Source organism: Bombina bombina, chromosome 6, assembly GCF_027579735.1.
Source record: "Bombina bombina isolate aBomBom1 chromosome 6, aBomBom1.pri, whole genome shotgun sequence".
In the NCBI taxonomy this organism is placed as follows: Eukaryota; Metazoa; Chordata; class Amphibia; order Anura; family Bombinatoridae; genus Bombina; species Bombina bombina.
In genome coordinates, this window is record NC_069504.1 from 526,207,912 (window position 1) to 526,225,331 (window position 17,420).

Consider the following 17,420-nt stretch of genomic DNA (forward strand, 5'->3'; position numbering starts at 1 on the left):
AGCGTTAAAACAGCAACGCAGCCATTACGAGTCTTGCCGGTATAGCTGTACCACAAGCCTTTTAGCCTGTAACGCAACGTCAGTCCCGCACTCAAAAAATGACGTTTTTTCATGGGATTCCCATAGCGCTGCCATTACGAGTTTTGCGGTGAGGCTAAAAAACTTGCATTACACCCTATAACGAAAAGATCCGTACCGCCATCTGAGAGCAGTAGTTATGAGTTTTACGCAACAAAACTATTACACAAAACTCCTAACTAAACTGTTACAAAGTACACTAACACCCATAAACTTCCTATTAACCCCTAAACCAAGACCCTCCCGCATCGCAAACACTATTTTAAAGTTATTAACCCCTAATCTGCCGCTCCCGACATCGCCACCACTAATAACATTTATTAACCCCTATTCCACCGCTCCCCGACATCGTCGCCACTATACTAAAGTTATTAACCCCTATTTCCCCGCACCCCAAAATTGCCCACACTATAATAAATATATTAACCCCTATTCCCCAGCTCCTTAACATAGCCGCCACTAAATAAATTTGTTAACCCCTAAACCTCTGGCCTCCCACATCACTACCACTAAATAAACCTATTAATCCCTAAACCAACAGCCCCCCACATCGCCAAAAACTAAATTAAACTATTAACCCCTAAACCTAACAACCCCCTAACTTTAATTAAAATTACAAGATCTCTATCTTAAAATAAATAAAAACTTACCTGAGAAATTAAAAAAAACTAAGTTTAAACGATATATTAAACTATCATTACTATTATACTAAAATTAAAATAACTACAAATTAAATAAACTAAATACCACATTAAAAAAAACTAACCCTACTAAAAAAATTAAATCTACAGTTAAAAAAAATAAAAATACTAAATTACAAAAAATAAAAAAATACTAAATTACAAAAAAATAAAAAAAATACTAAATTACAAAAAATAACAAACGAAATTATCCAAAATAAAAATAATTTCACCTAATCTAATAGCCCTATCAAAATAAAAAAGCCCCCCAAAATAAAAAAACCCTAGCCTACAATAAACTACCAATAGCCCTTAAAAGGGCCTTTTGCAGGACATTGCCCTAAAGAAATCAGTTGTTTTCCCTTTAAAAAAATACAAAGACCCCCTCAACAGTAAAACCCACCACCCAATCAAACCCCCAAAATAAAAAAACTAACTCTACAAAAAACCTTATCTATCCATTGCCCTGAAAAGGGCATTCAGCTCTTTTAAGAAATGCCCAAACCCTAAAAAAAACACCCAAAAAACTTTATAAAACCTAACACAAACCCCTCTTTAGATACTCACAGTTGCTGAAGTCCGGCTTGATTCGACTTAGCCAATAGAAATGAGAGCTGCTTAAATCCTTTTGGCTGATTTGAACAGCCAATAGGATTTTAGCAGCCCTAATTCCTATTGGCTGATTTAAAATTTTCAGCCAATAGGAATGCAATGGTACCCCAGTATAAAAGGGGTACCTTGCATTTGAATCCTCAGTGTGCAGTGGACGATCGCATTAAGAGGACCTCCACGTCGAATCGATGGACCACCGCCTTGGACTTTTGCTTAGACCTCTGCCTCCAGCACATCGACCGCTCCGCCTCCGCAGGGATGAAGAAGATGCTGGTCCCATGATGGATGAAGATGGATCCACCTGGATGAAGATGTAGCCGCTGGGATGAAGATTGTTCAAGTCGGACTTCAGCAACTGTGAGTTTTTTTTAGGGTTTGGGCATTTCTTAAAAGAGCTGAATGCCCTTTTAAGAGCAAGAAAAAGAGCCGAATGCCCCTTTAAGGGCAATGCCTATACAAATGCCATTTTCAGGGCAATGGGTAGATTAGGTCTTTTAGTTAGGTTTTTTTTTTAGAATAGCCATTTTTTTTATTTGTAATGTGCAGCAAAAAGCTGAATGCCCTTTTAAGGGCAATGCCCATACAAATGCCCTTTTCAGGGCTATGGGTAGATTAGGTTTTACTTTATTTTTATTTTGTGGGTTTGGAGGGTGGGGGTTTGTATACTGTTAGAGGGTGTTTGTTTTTCTTTTGTAGGAAAAGAGCTGATTTCTTTAGGGCAATGCCCTACAAAAGGCCCTTTTATGGGCCCTTGGTAGTTTATTATAGATTAGGTTTTTTTATTTTGGGGTGTTTTTTTTTAATTTTAAACAGAGTATTAGAATAGGAATAATTTTTATTGTTTTGGATAATTTCGTTTGTTATATTTTGTAATGGTAGTTTTTTTTATTTTTTGTAATTTTAGTGGTTTTTATTTTTGTAATGGTAGTTTTTTATTTTTGTAATGTTAGGTTTTAGTGTAAGGCAGCTTAGGTTTTATTTCACAGGTAAGTTTGTATTTATTTTAACTAGGTAGTTAGTAAATAGTTAATAACTATTTACTAAATAGTCTACCTAGTTAAAATAAATACAAACTTACCTGTGAAATAAAAACCTAAGCTAGCTACAATATAACTATTAGTTATATTGTAGCTAGCTTAGGTTTAATTTTTATTTCACAGGTATGTTTGTTTTTAGTTTTAAATAGGTATTATTTAGTTAATAATTGTAACTTTAATTTAACTCTATTTTAATTATGTTAAAGTTAGGGGGTGTTTAGGTTTAGGGTTAGGGTTAGGTTTAGGGGTTAATATAGTTTAATTTAGGTTGTTGCGATGTGGGGGGCTGGCGGTTTAGGGGTTAATAGGTTTATTTAGTGGTAGTGATGTGGGAGGCCAGAGGTTTAGGGGTTAATAGCTTTATTTAGTGGCGGCGATGTCGGGGAGCGGTGGATTAGAGGTTAATATCTTTATATAGTGTGGACGATGTTGGGGTGTGGAGGAATAGGGGTTAATAACTTTAGTATAGTGGCGGCAATATCGGGAGCAGCAGGTTAGGGGTTAATAGATTTATTTTGGTGGCGGCGATATCGGGAGCGGCAGATTAGGGGTTAATAAGTTTATGTAGGTGTCCGCAATGTCGGGGGCAGCAGATTAGGGGTGTTTAGACTTGGGGTTTATGTTAGGGTGTTAAGTTTAAACCTAACTTTTTTTCCTCATAAACATAAATGGGGCTGCGTTAAGGAGCTTTTCATTCCACGATCGCAGGTGTTAGTTTTTTTTTCTAACACTCTCTCCCCATTGATGTCTATGGTGAAAGCGTGCACGAGCACGTCAAAGCAGCGCTTGTATTTTGTGCGGTATGGAGCTCAATGCAACCATATCACACACACAAGGCGGCTTTTCAAAAACTCATAATGGCAGCGCTATGGAGGGTGAAATAACACAACTTTTGTTGCGTTCGTTTCGCACCCTCTATAGCGCAAAACTTGTAATCTATCTGCAAGCGAGTAATGAGAAATAAGGGCAGGATAGAAAGAACATATTGTTTCACAGTGAAACTAAATCCACAACCTAAATAGAACTCAAAGAATAAACAGGGTAGATATGTAAAAAATGACTGGCAGGCAAACATCAAACTAGTTCTGCCTAAAGGACTTTTCTAAAGGCAGTCTCAGAAAAAGCAAAATCACCAAAATGGAAAAAATGAGAAAAATAATGTAGAAAAGACCAAAAGGTTGCCTTGCAAATTTGGTCAACAGTATCCTCATTCTTAAAAACCCAAGAAGTGCAACTGAACTGAAAGAATGAGCAGTAATCCGTCTAAGTGAAGGCCATCCCACCTCCAAGTAAGCCTTATGGATTAAAAGATTCAATCAAGAGGCTAAAGAAACCACAGTAGCTTTCTGTCTAATTCTGAAAACAGAAAAGAAACCAAACAAACGAGAAGTTTGTCTGCAATCCTTAGAAGCGACTAAATAATAATTCAAATGTATGTATGTATGTATTGGGTACCTGTAAAGCGCGGCTAATCACCCGTAAGGGTCTCAAGGCGCTGCTCATTTTATCAACTTTGGAAGGATGAAAGGCTGAGTGGACCTTGCTGGGGATTGAACCTGCAACCCTCAGGTTGCTACAGAGCTCAGCTACAGTGCATTAGCATGCTGAGCTATCTATCTGGCTCTAACAACAACCAAGTTATGAAGAAGCCTCTCTGCAGAAATCTTAGGCCTAGAACACAAATAAGAGACAAACATTTTCTGATTTATATAATCCAAGGACATACCCTAGATAACCCTATATAATTTCTCAAAACTGCCTTGTCCAGATGAAAAAAAATACGAGAAGGAGAAATACAAGAAAGAGCATAAAAAAATTCTCTTCTAGCAGAAGAGATAGCCAAAAGAAACAAAACCTTCCAAGAAAGGAGCTAAATATAATGCATAAGCTCAACTGGCAGAGCCTGAAAAACTTAAATATAAAATTTAAATTCCAAGAGGAAAAATTGGTTAATTACAGGGGCACTTAATTAATTAAACTTTACAAATACGCTTCTTTTGCAAAATATTTTCCATTGCGTTATGGTAAACATTCCGCCGTTCCTCCGCCCTCATCTCCGGCTTCCTCAAATAGTTGCGTGCCCCCTTCGACGTCCAGCTCGTGGGACACACAACGATTGGAGGAAGCTGGATACATCATCGATACGCTAAATACAGTAGAAGATGCGGGCGGAGGAATGGTGGTATGTTTACAAAAAGAATAGTAAATATTTTTAAAAAGAAGCGTCTTTGTAAAGTATAATTAATTAAAGTGCCCCTGTTTTCAAGATTATTTTTAAATACTGTGTGTGCAGTTATTCATTAAACTTTACAATCACTTTAATACTAGCCCAAGCCTAAACAAAACCAAGCATGTCAGGAAGATAGCAATCTTCTTGTGGAAAAAAACAGAAAAAAAAACAGAGATCTGACCCTTCAAAGAACTGGCAGATAAATCCTTATCTAAAACATCCAGCAAAAATGGTAACATCCTAGGAATTCTAGAAGAATGCCAAGAAAAAAAACATACACAAAGAAATAAAGGCCCCAGGAATCAATGAAAAAACTTCCTAGTCACAGGCTTGCAGGCCTGTATCAAAGCCTCAAAAAACATACGCTCTCTGCATTTATCATTGCACCAGCAGTTCTTGTGAACTATTAGTGCAATGCCGCCCCCTGCAGATTTGCCGATAGCAACGGATGTCAATCAACCTGATCATATACGATCGGATTGATTTCTGTCCGCCGCCTCAGAGCAGGCGGACAGATTATGGAGCATCCATACGTAGCTTGATAAATATGCCCCATAATCCGAAAAAACTGTCTGCCTAAGAACTAACTGTTCAATACCCATGCCATCAAGCTTATAAACTTGAGATCTGGATGGAAAAAAACATACCAAACTCTGAGAGGCCAAGCTGGAGCAGTAAGAATTACTGATGACTTCTCTTGCCTGATCCAGAGGAGGAAAACCATAGGCAAGTCAAAACGACCATAGAGTTACCAAAGTATCCACAATCTCCCCTGAGAATCCCTAGACCTCCCATAGTACCTGGGAAGTTTGTTGTTTAACCGATAGCCCATCAGATCTATCTCTGGGAGACCCCAGAGATCCACTAGCAGATAGAAAATATCCAGATGGAGAGACCACTCTCCTTTATGCAAAGACTGACGACTGAGAAAATTAGCTTCACAGTTATTCACACCTGGAATATGAAGAAACAACAACTGTTGATGAAAGATTCTGCTAAATGAAAAGATGAAGCATGAACAAAAAACATTATCCAGGTAAGGAAACACTGCAGTACCCTGAGATCTGATAACAGAAAAAGAGTACCCAGATTCTTTGAGAATATTCTGGGAGCTGTATCCAGACCAAATAGTGCAGCAACAAACTGAAAGAGCTTGTCTAGAAAAGCCAACCTAGAAACTGAAAATAAGAACATGAAGGAAAGAGTCCATTAAATGTATTGAGGACATAAACTGACCATGACATCGTTTAGATCCAGAACTGGTCTGACAATTCCTTCCTTATTTGGAACAATGAAGAGATTTTATTAAAACTCTATCCACTGTTCCAACAAAGGAACAGGAATAATCACTTCCACAGAATCCATAACTGACTGAAAAAAGGCTTAAGCCTGCACAGGATTTTTCAGAACATTGAATAGAATAAACCATCCTCTGGGAGGCCCTTTTCTGAAACATATTCAGTAACCTTAGAAACTAAATTTAGAACCCAGGGATCTTGCACAAACTAAACCAAGCCTCCTGAAAAAGGGGCAACCTGCCCCCTACCAAAGCCTCTGGATTGGGGCCAAACCTTCAAGCAGACTTGAATAAGGGAGTACATTTTTGGACTGCTTAGACATGTAACAATTTGAACTTGGCTTCTAGGCAGACTGCTTCTGAGAAAAGGAATCAGAAATGATAAACAATAGAAGCTAGTTTTACCCTTGGACCTCCTGTCTTGAGGAAGAAAAGATTCCTTATCTCTAACCACATTAGAAATAATAGAATCCAAACCAGAAGCAAACAACATATTTCCCTGAAAAGAGAGAGATAAATTAAAAAAAAAAACATGTCAGCTGACCAAGACTTTACTCAAAAAAGCCTTACTGTAAGGTACTGCCAAAGACACACTTAGAATGAATCTAAATAAATGTGAAAACAGCATCACAAAAGAAAACATTATCATATTAAAGCAATTCCAAAGAGATCAAAAATCTTTACTAGCAGAATTGATAGAAAACTGCTCAGAAAGACGATTAACCAAATGAAAGAAGCAGCTGTCACACCAGCTGTCAGGGTGCCAGGAATCAGACTGAGACAAGAAGTGCAAAAATAATCACACCTTTATTAATAGCAAAAAATAATAAAAAGTAAACAAGTCAAATAACAAGCCAGGAGTCAAAACCAGAGCTGGTAGTCAGTCGAGCCGAGTCATGAGCCAAAGCGAATAGTCAGATGAGTCGAGTCAGGAGCCAAAGCGAGTAGTCAGACGAGCCGAGTCAGGAGCCAAAGCGAGTAGTCAGACGAGCCAGAATCAGGAACAAGGAGAACAGCAGAGTCAGGAACAAGCCAAGGATCAGGAAGCAGGAGGGACATCAGACAGCCAAGTAATACACAAGAACTGGAACTCACAAACAGGTCTGAGACAATGCAAGGGCAAAGCATACTGAACAGAGGCCCTTTAAATAATAAGTGATGACATCACAATTCTTAGACTGTAACCTGTCTCCCATGGATGATGTACACCAGTCTGGCCATAAAAGGGTGTGCAGGAAATGAGCAGCATCACACACTATGCACCAGAGTCAGCAAAAGAGGTGAATAAAATGGCTGCCAGGAGCACATGGCAAACAAAGCAGGGATAAAAAATTGGGGGGGTACCCTCAACGACCCCTCTCCCTCGGGAGGACAAAAGGCTTATTGGGGAAACGGCATGGAAGACACGGAGGAGGGCGGGAGCATGAACATCAGAGGAGGGAACCCATGAATGCTCCTCCGGACCGTAACCCCTCTGGTGAACCAAATACTGTACGTGGCCCCTGGACATACAAGAGTCAATAATGCTGCTGACCTCATATTCTTCATGGTTGTCAACAAAGATAGGACGGGGACGAGGCAACACAGTAGTAAACCGATTACAAACCAATGATTTCAAGAGGGAGACATGAGAAACATTGGAGATGCGCATTGCAAGAGGAAGGTCAAGAGCGTAGGTCACAGGATTGACCCGTCGGAGTATTTGAAAAGGACCAACATAACGGGGAGCCAGTTTATTGGAAGGCACACAAAGGTTCAAGTTGCGGGAGGACAGCAAACCCTCTCTTCCTACCAACCTGGTAGGAAGGCGCGGGCAGACGCCTATGATCAGCCTGGAACTTTTGGCACTGCATAGAACGATGAGGACAATCCTGAATCTGCACCAATGCGGAACGGAGTTGCCGGAGATGCTCCTCCAAAGCCGGAATACCCTGAGACATGAATGAATCGGCAACAAGGATGGTTTAAACCCATAATTTGATGTCTCGGGGTCACATTTGACTCAGATCTTTCTTTCACTCCTCACATTCAGTCATTGTTTAAAGCCTGCCACTTCCACCTTAAAAACATCTCTAAAATTAGACACTACCTTACACAAGACACAACTAAGATTTTAATCCACTCTCTCATTCTCTCCCACCTCGATTACTGCAACTCTGTCCTCTCTGGTCTCCCCACCTACCGCCTAGCTCCTTTACAATCCATAATGAATGCCTCTGCCAGACTCATCTTCCTTACACGTCGCTCTTCATCTGTTGCACCTCTCTGCCTATCTCTTCACTGGTTTCCTCTTGCCTCTAGGATCAAACACAAAATTCTCATTCTGACATACAAAGCCCTCAACTGCACTGCTCCCCCTATATCTCAGACCTTGTCTCCAGATACTCTCCCTCCCGTCCCCTCCGCTCTGCTCACTACCTCCTACTCTCCTCCTCTCTTGTCACTTCATCACACTCCCGTTTACAGGACTTCTCCAGACTGGCTCCCATCTTGTGGAACTCTCTGCCTCGCTCCACAAGACTCTCTTCTAGTTTTAAAAGCTTCATGTGCTCCCTAAAGACTCTACTGTTCAGGGATGCATACAACCTACGCTAACCTTTCTCTATACCAGTTCCTCTCCTCCAATGCTATCCCCTGAACCCCCTTTAGCATGTAAGCCTAAGAGTCCAGCTGTTTGTTGATCACCTTCTCAAGAGCTGATTACAACAGTGCAACTCTTGGCAGGGCCCTCTACCCATTTGATCCCTATAATTGTTTTATTGGACTCCGTCTTTGTTAATAGCGCTGCGGAATCTGTTGGCACTCTACAAATAACCGATAATAATAATAATAATAATTCGCCATGAACGGGGATAACTTGGAGAAAGCATTAATACCACTATTACGAGCAAACTCTGTCCAAGGTAACCGTTCAGACCAATTATTGTGGTTATCTGAGACATAACAACGGAGGAACTGTTCCAGAGCTTAATAAGACCGTTCCGCGGCCCCATTGGACTGAGGGTGATATGCAGAGGAGAAGGAAAGCTGGATCCCCATTTGAGCACAAAAGGAACGCCAAAATCTGGAGACAAACTGGCTACCCCGGTCCGAAACTATCTCCTTGGGTAACCCATGTAAACGGAAGACCTCCCGGGCAAAAATTGAAGCAAGCTCCTGAGCGGTAGGCAGCTTCTTCAAGGGAATGCAATGTGACATTTTAGAAAAACGGTCAACCACCATAAGGATAACAGTATTGCCATTGGAAACAGGGAGCTCAACAATGAAGTCCATGGAAAGATGTGTCCAAGGACGCTCACCATTAGCAATAGGTTGAAGAAGACCCACAGGAAGATGTCGAGGAGTCTTATTCTGTGCACAAACTGAGCAGGAGGCAACATACGCAGCAACATCAGAACGAAGACCTGGCCACCAGAAATGTCGAGTGACAGACCAAATCATTTGGTTCTTGCCTGGGTGACCTGCAGCTTTAGGATAGTGGTAAGTGTGCAAAAGTTTAGTAAGAAGATTCTCAGGAACAAAACACCACTAGGTTTCTCAGGAGGTGCATTGGTTTGTGCAGCCAGGATCTCCTCCCACACGGGAAAAGTCAAATTAGTACGTATGGTAGCCAAAATAGGGTCAGGAGGTATAACTGGAGTAGGTACAGACTCCTCCTTGGACAGAGGCAAAAATTGTTGAGAGAGGGCATCAGCCTTAACATTCTCACTACCAGGCAGGTAAGAGACCACATAATTAAACCGAGACAAAAATAGCGCCCATCTGGCCTGTCGGGCGACAAACGTTTTGCTTCAGATAGATAAGCTAAATTCTTGTGGTCAGTAAGAATGAGCACTGGTACGCTAGTACCCTCAAGAAGATGCCTTCATTCCTTGAGTGCCAAAATTATGGCCAGTAATTCCCTGTCGCCAATTTCATAATTGCACTCCACTGGAGACAATTTCTTAGAGAAGAAACCGCACAGATGCAAGGAACCATCAGGCATAGAACGTTGAGACAAGAGGGCACCTACTCCAGTCTCAGACGCATCGACCTCAAGAATGAAAGGTAGGACAGAATTAGGATGAGCCAGAACTGGACCGGCAGCAAAGTCAGTCTTAAGACTATCAAAGGCCTTAATGGCAGTAGGTGACCAATGGAGTGGATCATTCTCTTTACGGGTCATGTCTGTGATCGGTTTGACCAAGGATTACAAGTTTTTAATAAATTTCTATAGTAATCGGCGAACCCCAAAAAACGTTGAATAGACTGAAGACCAACTGGGCGAGGCCACTGCAGAACTGCAGACAACTTGTTAGGATCCATGGAGAACCCTGCAATGGAGATAACATAACCTAGGAATGTTACTTGAGTCTGATGGAACTCACATTTCTTGAGTTTACAAAACAGGCCGTTCTCACGTAGTCTCTGAAGAACCCGTGTAACATCAAAACAATGAGCCTCAAGTGTGGGTGAGTTATGAGATGTCGTCTAAATACACCACAACACACTGTTGCAACATATCTCATAGGACATCATTAATAAATTCCTGGAAAACAGCAGGAGCATTACATAGGCCAAATGGCATTACAAGATATTCATAATGCCCGCTCCTGGTGTTAAACGCTGTTTTCCATTCGTGGCCCTCCTTGATCCTAACGAGATTGTACGCTCCTCTCAAATCAAGTTTAGAAAAGACCGTAGCTCCCTTGAGGCGGTCAAAGAGTTCCGTAATGAGCGGAATAGGGTAAGCATTCTTAATGGTAAGACGATTAAGACCCCTATAATCAATGCATGGTCTCTTAACTCGCCACCCTTTTTCTTCACAAAGAAGAAGCCAGCCCCTGCAGGAGAGCAGGATTTGTGGATGATCCCCCGCAACAGAGCATTGACAACATACTCCTCCATAGCACAATTCTCTGCAACAGACAGAGGGTATACCCGGCCCGAGGAGGAATGGCTCCTGGTTGCAAGTCTATGGCACAATCGTAAGACCGGTGAGGAGGCAACATACCGGCACACACCTTGTCAAAAACGTCTAGGAACTCTCTGTACTCCTATGGCAATTGAGATACCGAAGAAGTGCACAAGACTTTAACTGGTTTCCGAAGACAAGTAGAAATACATTATGGAGACCACGACAACATTTCAGACCTGCGCCAGTCGAGACTGGGATTGTGCTTTTGGAGCCAGGGATAACCCAGAACAACTGGAAAATGCTGAGAATTTATCACCTGGAACTTGAGAGTTTCAAAATGGAGAGCCCCAACATCCATAGATAACAGAGCGGTTTCGTGAGTAACGAGTGCGGGCTGAAGGGGCCTGCCATCAATGGCCTCAATAGCAAATGGAAAGGACCGAGGCAAAACAGGAATGGAGTGCTTTGATACAAAAGCACTGTTAATGAAATAGCCCGCAGCACCGGAGTCAACAAGAGCCTAGGTGACTATGGAGGAGTCCACCCAGGAAAGGACAACCGTGACCAAAGGTTTCTCCTTTAGCGGTTCCAGGGAGGATAAACCACCCAAGGTCTGCCCCCAACAGGACCTTGGGTGTGAGCATTTTTCTGGCCATGTAGGACAAGACTTCAAAAGGTGGCCCTGTAACCCACAATAGAGGCAGAGACCCTCCCTCTTCCTAAAGGCCCTCTCCGCCACAGAGAGACGCGTGAATCCCAACTGCATCGGCTCAGCAGTCCCTGGTGACTCTGGACCAGGAGGCATGGGAGGAGAGGGAGGCATGGGTGGGAATGAACACATAGGAGACAACGGAACAGGAGGCTTCCGCATGCGCTCCTTGAAAGAGCTCCTCTCTCTGAGTCTGATGTCAATTAGGATCAAAAAGACACCAATGCCTCAAGATCCTCTAGTAAATCTCTGGCAGCAATTTCATCTTTAATCGCATCAGAGAGCCTATGAAAGAAGGCAGCAACAAGGGCTTCATTGTTCCAACCTACCTCTGCGGCAAGCGTACGGAACTCAATGGCATACTGAGCAACAGATCTTGTACCTTGCTTAATAGACATGAGCCGGAACATCAAATACCCTTCGAAAGGAGGCCACAAGTTCAGGGTAATTTGAAATCACAGGTTTATTAGTCTCCCACAAGGGATTAGCCCAAGCAAGAGCTGTGTCAGAGAGTAACGAGATGAGAAATCCAACTTTAGCTCTGTCAGAGGGAAAAGCCTGAGGTAACATCTCAAAGTAAATGCACACCTGGTTCAAAAACCTCCTGCACTGAATAGGATCATCTCCATATCGCTGAAATAGAGGTGCAGAACCGGACATGCTCCTGGTAGGACTAGGTTCAGCAGCGGAAACAGGAGCAGCCATAACTTGCGGGACACTTTGGTCCAAATGTGCAGTGCGAGTCAGCAGGGTTTGCAAGGCTAGTGCAAATTGATCCAAGCAGTGATCCTGTTCATCCATCCTGGAAATGATGGTAGGTAAAGGTGGATTATTAGCATCAGGATTCATGACCCTTGCGTAATGACAGGGTGCCAGGAATCAGACTGAGACGAGAAGTGCAAAAGTAATCACACCTTTATTAATAGCAAAAAATAATAAAAAGTCCACAAGTCAAATAACAAGAAAGGAGTCAAAAACAGAGCTTGTAGTCAGACGAGCCGAGTCAGGAGCCAAATCGAATAGTCAGACGAGACGAGTCAGGAGCCAAAGCGAGTAGTCAGACGAGCCAGAATCAGGAACAAGGAGAACAGCAGAGTCAGGAACAAGCCAAGGATCAGGAAGCAGGAGGGACGTCAGACAGCCAGGTAATACACAGGAACTGGAACTCACAAACAGGTCTGAGACAACGCAAGGGCAAAGCATACTGAACAGAGGCCCTTTAAATAATAAGTGATGACATCACAATTCTGAGACTACAACCTGTCTCACATGGATGAAGTACACCAGTCTGGCCATAAAAGGGCATGCAGGAAATGAGCAGCATCACACACTGTGCACCAGAGTCAGCAAGAGAGGTGAGTAAAATGGCTGCCAGCAGCACATGGCAAACAAAGCAGGGAAAAAACTCTGACACCAGTAAAAGAAACTGCTGGTCTAAAAAAACAAAACTGTGTGCTGAAAAAAACCCTCCTACAGAAGAAAACTAAACTTCCTTTGTAAAGGGTTTTAAAAGAATAAAACTAACTTCCAAATGAATAATAGCACGCTAATCCAAGGTAGAAATAATGCCATCCACTTTAGGAACAGATTCTCAAAAGTTCAATATTAAAAACCAGTAAAGGATACAGATTCCAAAACCTAGCTGAAGGAATAAAAGGGGATACCTGGCTTAGGCCATTCCCTAGAGACTCTCTCAGAGACAGCATCAGGGACAGGCAAAAACCTTTAGAAGATTGAACCATAGCTTTATAAACTAAATCTTAATGATTTACAGACTTATCCTCAGTTAAGTAACTCTTTGAGCTATTAGTATGCTAACTATTATCTGAATTATAGCTAGTGGTGTGAAAGAGAGGTGACCAAATGTATGGTTGGAAGGTTACCTCTGTGGCTTGCTATAGCCGTGTCTTGCTATGTACTCCAATGGTAAGAGTACAAACAGCAAAGACCGTCAGGAGACAAGTTACCTTGAGATACCGGATGTTAAGGCCTCTAAGGTAAGTAAGATGGAGGTAAGATGCCACAGGGAATGAGAGCCTCTGTGGGAATTTGCAGCAGCTGTTTGGCAGAACTCTGGAGCGAGACTGTAGTGTGAGACTGCAGGGGGACACAGCCCGGCCGAAGCTGATGTTGTCAGCGGAACGGCAAAGGGCTCTCAGTACTTAGTGTGAAGCAGGTTAGGGGAGAACACGACAGGGCTGTCTGTCTATATCTTTTAGAGGAAAAACAAGGCAAGTAAAATCTTGAGCATAGATTAGAGAAATATTCTGGCTAGAATAAATGACTAGCAGTTTCAAAGAGGGAAGTAATCTAACTTCTTCAATAAGCCAGAAAAGTCTGGTAAAACAGTGAGACTTTTTTAGAGGAAGATAGGTAGGCAGAGGTTTAACTTAAAGGAATAGTACAGATCCTTACACTCTGATTCATGATCAGAAGAAAACCCCTGATCATCAGAGAAAACCACTCCCTCTGAGGACTCAGCAGCATTAGAAACAGAAACAGAAACTTTGTAAAGGTCTAGAACTAGTAGAAGGTACAATATGACTGACCTTTTACGCTCACTTGAAGGCAGCATAGCTAGCAACATTTCAGGTACTGTAGAGCAAATGAAGTCCTTAATTCCAGGAGCAAAAATCAGTAGAACTCCCTTGTAAGGAATAAACAAAGAGAGCAGTAATGCCTTTAGAAGCAGGAGCAGCATTAGACTGGTCAGAATGTAATAAAACATTAAAACATGAGATACATAATTCTCCTGTAGTTAAAACCTTAGCCTGTTAACAATAAACACATTTAACACTGGTAAGAAAGTGTTCAAAGAACCCAGCTTCTAAAGTAAATTTAGGGATAGTAAAAGAAAGCTCTACAGCAGCAGAAAACTACAAAAGTAGTGATGTGCATACATCTACAGTTATAAAGTTATTACCAAAAAAAAAAGCTCTTAAAGTAAGGTAAATAAACATACCCCCTCCAGAAAAAGCTCTTAAAATCTTACAATGTTAAAGCACGCTAAGAGGTCCCACATCCACATAGTGCACTAAGCCAAGAGGGAGCGCAAGCGCAACCAGACGCAAGATAGGGGGAAAAGCACACCAAGTCTACATGCACTATCCCGAGCAGACCCGAAAGCCAATGTGCGTAAAAAATATACACACGCAAAAACACGATGCATGTAAAAAAAATAATGTCTGTGGAAACCCAGCACACATTCAAAAATGTATGTGCGCAAAAAACGGAAATGCATTAGAAATCAAACTATAAAAAATATAAATGGGAATAACGGCATTAAACATATATTTCCCAAGGCTATATATATATATATATATATATATATATATATATATATATATATATATATATATATATATATATATTTAAATAAATAAGCGGCTAACAGAGTGCTACTACAATAAAATAATAGTAGTTACCAATAGGCACCCCACTACTGGAGGAAACCAGTACAAAGCCAAACCTGAGCTGAAACATGTCAGCAGAGGATATGGGATAGGAATATATTAACTACCCAACAGGAAAGCTTGTAACTAATTCCCAACAGTTAAAAATATGTCACTACCCATACTCCAAATACAACTCTCCACAAACACTGCACTCTGAGGAGAAATGGGCCTCAACTCAGTCTGGGAACCCCTCTCACTGAAGAATAACATGCCCATTTTCATTCTTCCTCCGGCGGAGGCAAATGCAAGACTAGTTTCCAGTAGGGTGTGAGGGTTTTAATAGAGCTTTTGCGGTTTGAGAATCTTTGCTTCCTTCTAGTGTCAGAGAAATGTAATTCCCAGAAGTAATGGATTGTGGACTCTCACCACCTGTATGAAAGAAAAAATTTATATTTTAAGAAGTATTTTAGTAAACAAGGATGTAAAAAATTGAGTTGGGTTATCCTTTTTGTATAGTTTTATAAATGTGATATGCACATAGGAACTCCCATGAGTCTCTACTAAAATAAATGCACTTTTATTAACTCTAGGTGATCACCATTACCACAGTCTTCACCTGGCTATTAATACCTATATAGGGGCTTTATTTTAAAGAGGGGCTTCTGGTCTTTAAATCAAGGGGTCTTTGGGGTCTCTAGGCCTTTTTGCTGGCCTAACATAAGCTCCTAGAGATCCTCTCATTAAAAAATATATACAGTATATAAAAAAAATTTACTAAACAAGGTTGCAAAACAAATTAGTGAAAACAAGAAGGGTTATGCTCACATAAATTAGGGCCACTGGGTACATTACTTAATATCACTTTGATGTGCACAAGGGGCTCCCATGAGCCTCTGGTTAAATAAATGTATATTCATTCACACCAGGTGATCACTATTACCATATTGGTCATCTTGCGATTAAACATTATAGTGGCTTTAAATTAAAGTTAGGCTTGTGGGCTTTATAACAAAAGGTCATGGGGTATCTATTTTGGATGGCATATTATAAGTGTAAATATGCTGAAATGTGTATGTTTTTATCTTTTAGAAAAGTGTGTTGCAGCTTTATTTGCCAAAGATTCACACCATTGGAAAGAGCAGAAAATTGCCTTTCAAATGATGGGTCTTGGGTGTTTCTAAAAGAATAAATCCTGAATATCCTATTGGATCTTGTGTTCTTAAAAGAAGTAACACCAAAAACTGACAGCTCAAATATTGAAATACTATAAATAATAAACATTATTTTTAGAGCTCTAACATATACTGCAGCTTTTTATGAAGCAAAACAACAATAATAATAGTAATAATTAATAATAATAATAATAATAGTAATAATAATAAAAGGTACTGTAGATGAAACAGCAATATTAGCACCATCATAGACTCATACATACACATACTAATCCCCAAATCTGGAATTCCATAACTTAGCATTATTCTCAAATCCAGACTTTTTCATTATTATTATTATTTTTTTAATTAAAATTAAATTATTACAATCTTCTCTGCCTGAGTCTTTGGTTTGGTTTTTGAGTTCTAAAATACAAATAATAGTCTAGATTTATTTAAAACAACAACTATTACCTTTCTGATGACAGTACTGTCCTATGTATACAAATGTACAAATGATATAAAACTACCTTAGGTTGCATGTATATGCTGTATTATGACAGATAAATATTGTAAGTCACATTTTACAAATGCAAATATACAAATATTTTGAAATCCAAACCATAACAAACTCCAAACCTTTTCTGGTCCCAAGCATTTTCCATAAAGGGTTTTTATACCTGTATTACAACTAAGGCTTAGTTATGGTTGCTCATATGCTTTACTATAATTATTTTCAAATATGTTGCTTTATATATTAAATATTATAATCTCAATTTATAATACATTTTTAGGCATTTTTTTTACTTACTTGAAAAATGCAATGAGAAGATTCACCATAATAATGTACTGTACAAACAGATACACAGCCTGTAGAAAAGGAGTTATCCACGTTCCAGGGCCACAGAGATGCGGAACAACAGAGTCATTGGCACATACTTTAAAAAGAGCACAAATTATCAAAGTTTTGCTGACAAGCACCACTTAAAATAACTTTAAAAAAAAAAATCACACGACATGTGTAAAACACAGCATGTCACCATTTTCCCTATTCTGCTGAATGTGCTCATACTTGCCAGGATCCCCACATTTTATGTATTTTTAGTAAACAACTTATACTACGCCTCCCTACAGTCTAGTGTGCAGCTACCTGATCCCACCACAGGCCATTTACTATACAAGGTTCACTGGTGGTCTAGTAGATGGGCACGTTTCCTTCATGCACCCTCTTGTGGATCAAGTCACCCTGGTGAGCTGGTGAACTGGTCTTGGATACCTTTGTTACCTTGTAATCTAGTATGTAGGCACATGGTTCTTTAATGTGCCTCATTTTG

General features: G+C 40.5%; 1 protein-coding gene across 1 annotated transcript in view; it reads right to left on the bottom strand.

Annotated features, from left to right (window-relative positions):
• The window catches only part of LOC128664510 (transient receptor potential cation channel subfamily M member 7-like), a 288,636-nt gene that overhangs the window by 113,950 nt on the left and 157,266 nt on the right, over positions 1-17,420 (bottom strand). Inside the window, 1 exon segment of the mRNA XM_053719331.1 lies at positions 16,898-17,024. Coding sequence (XP_053575306.1) covers positions 16,898-17,024 — 127 coding nt within the window.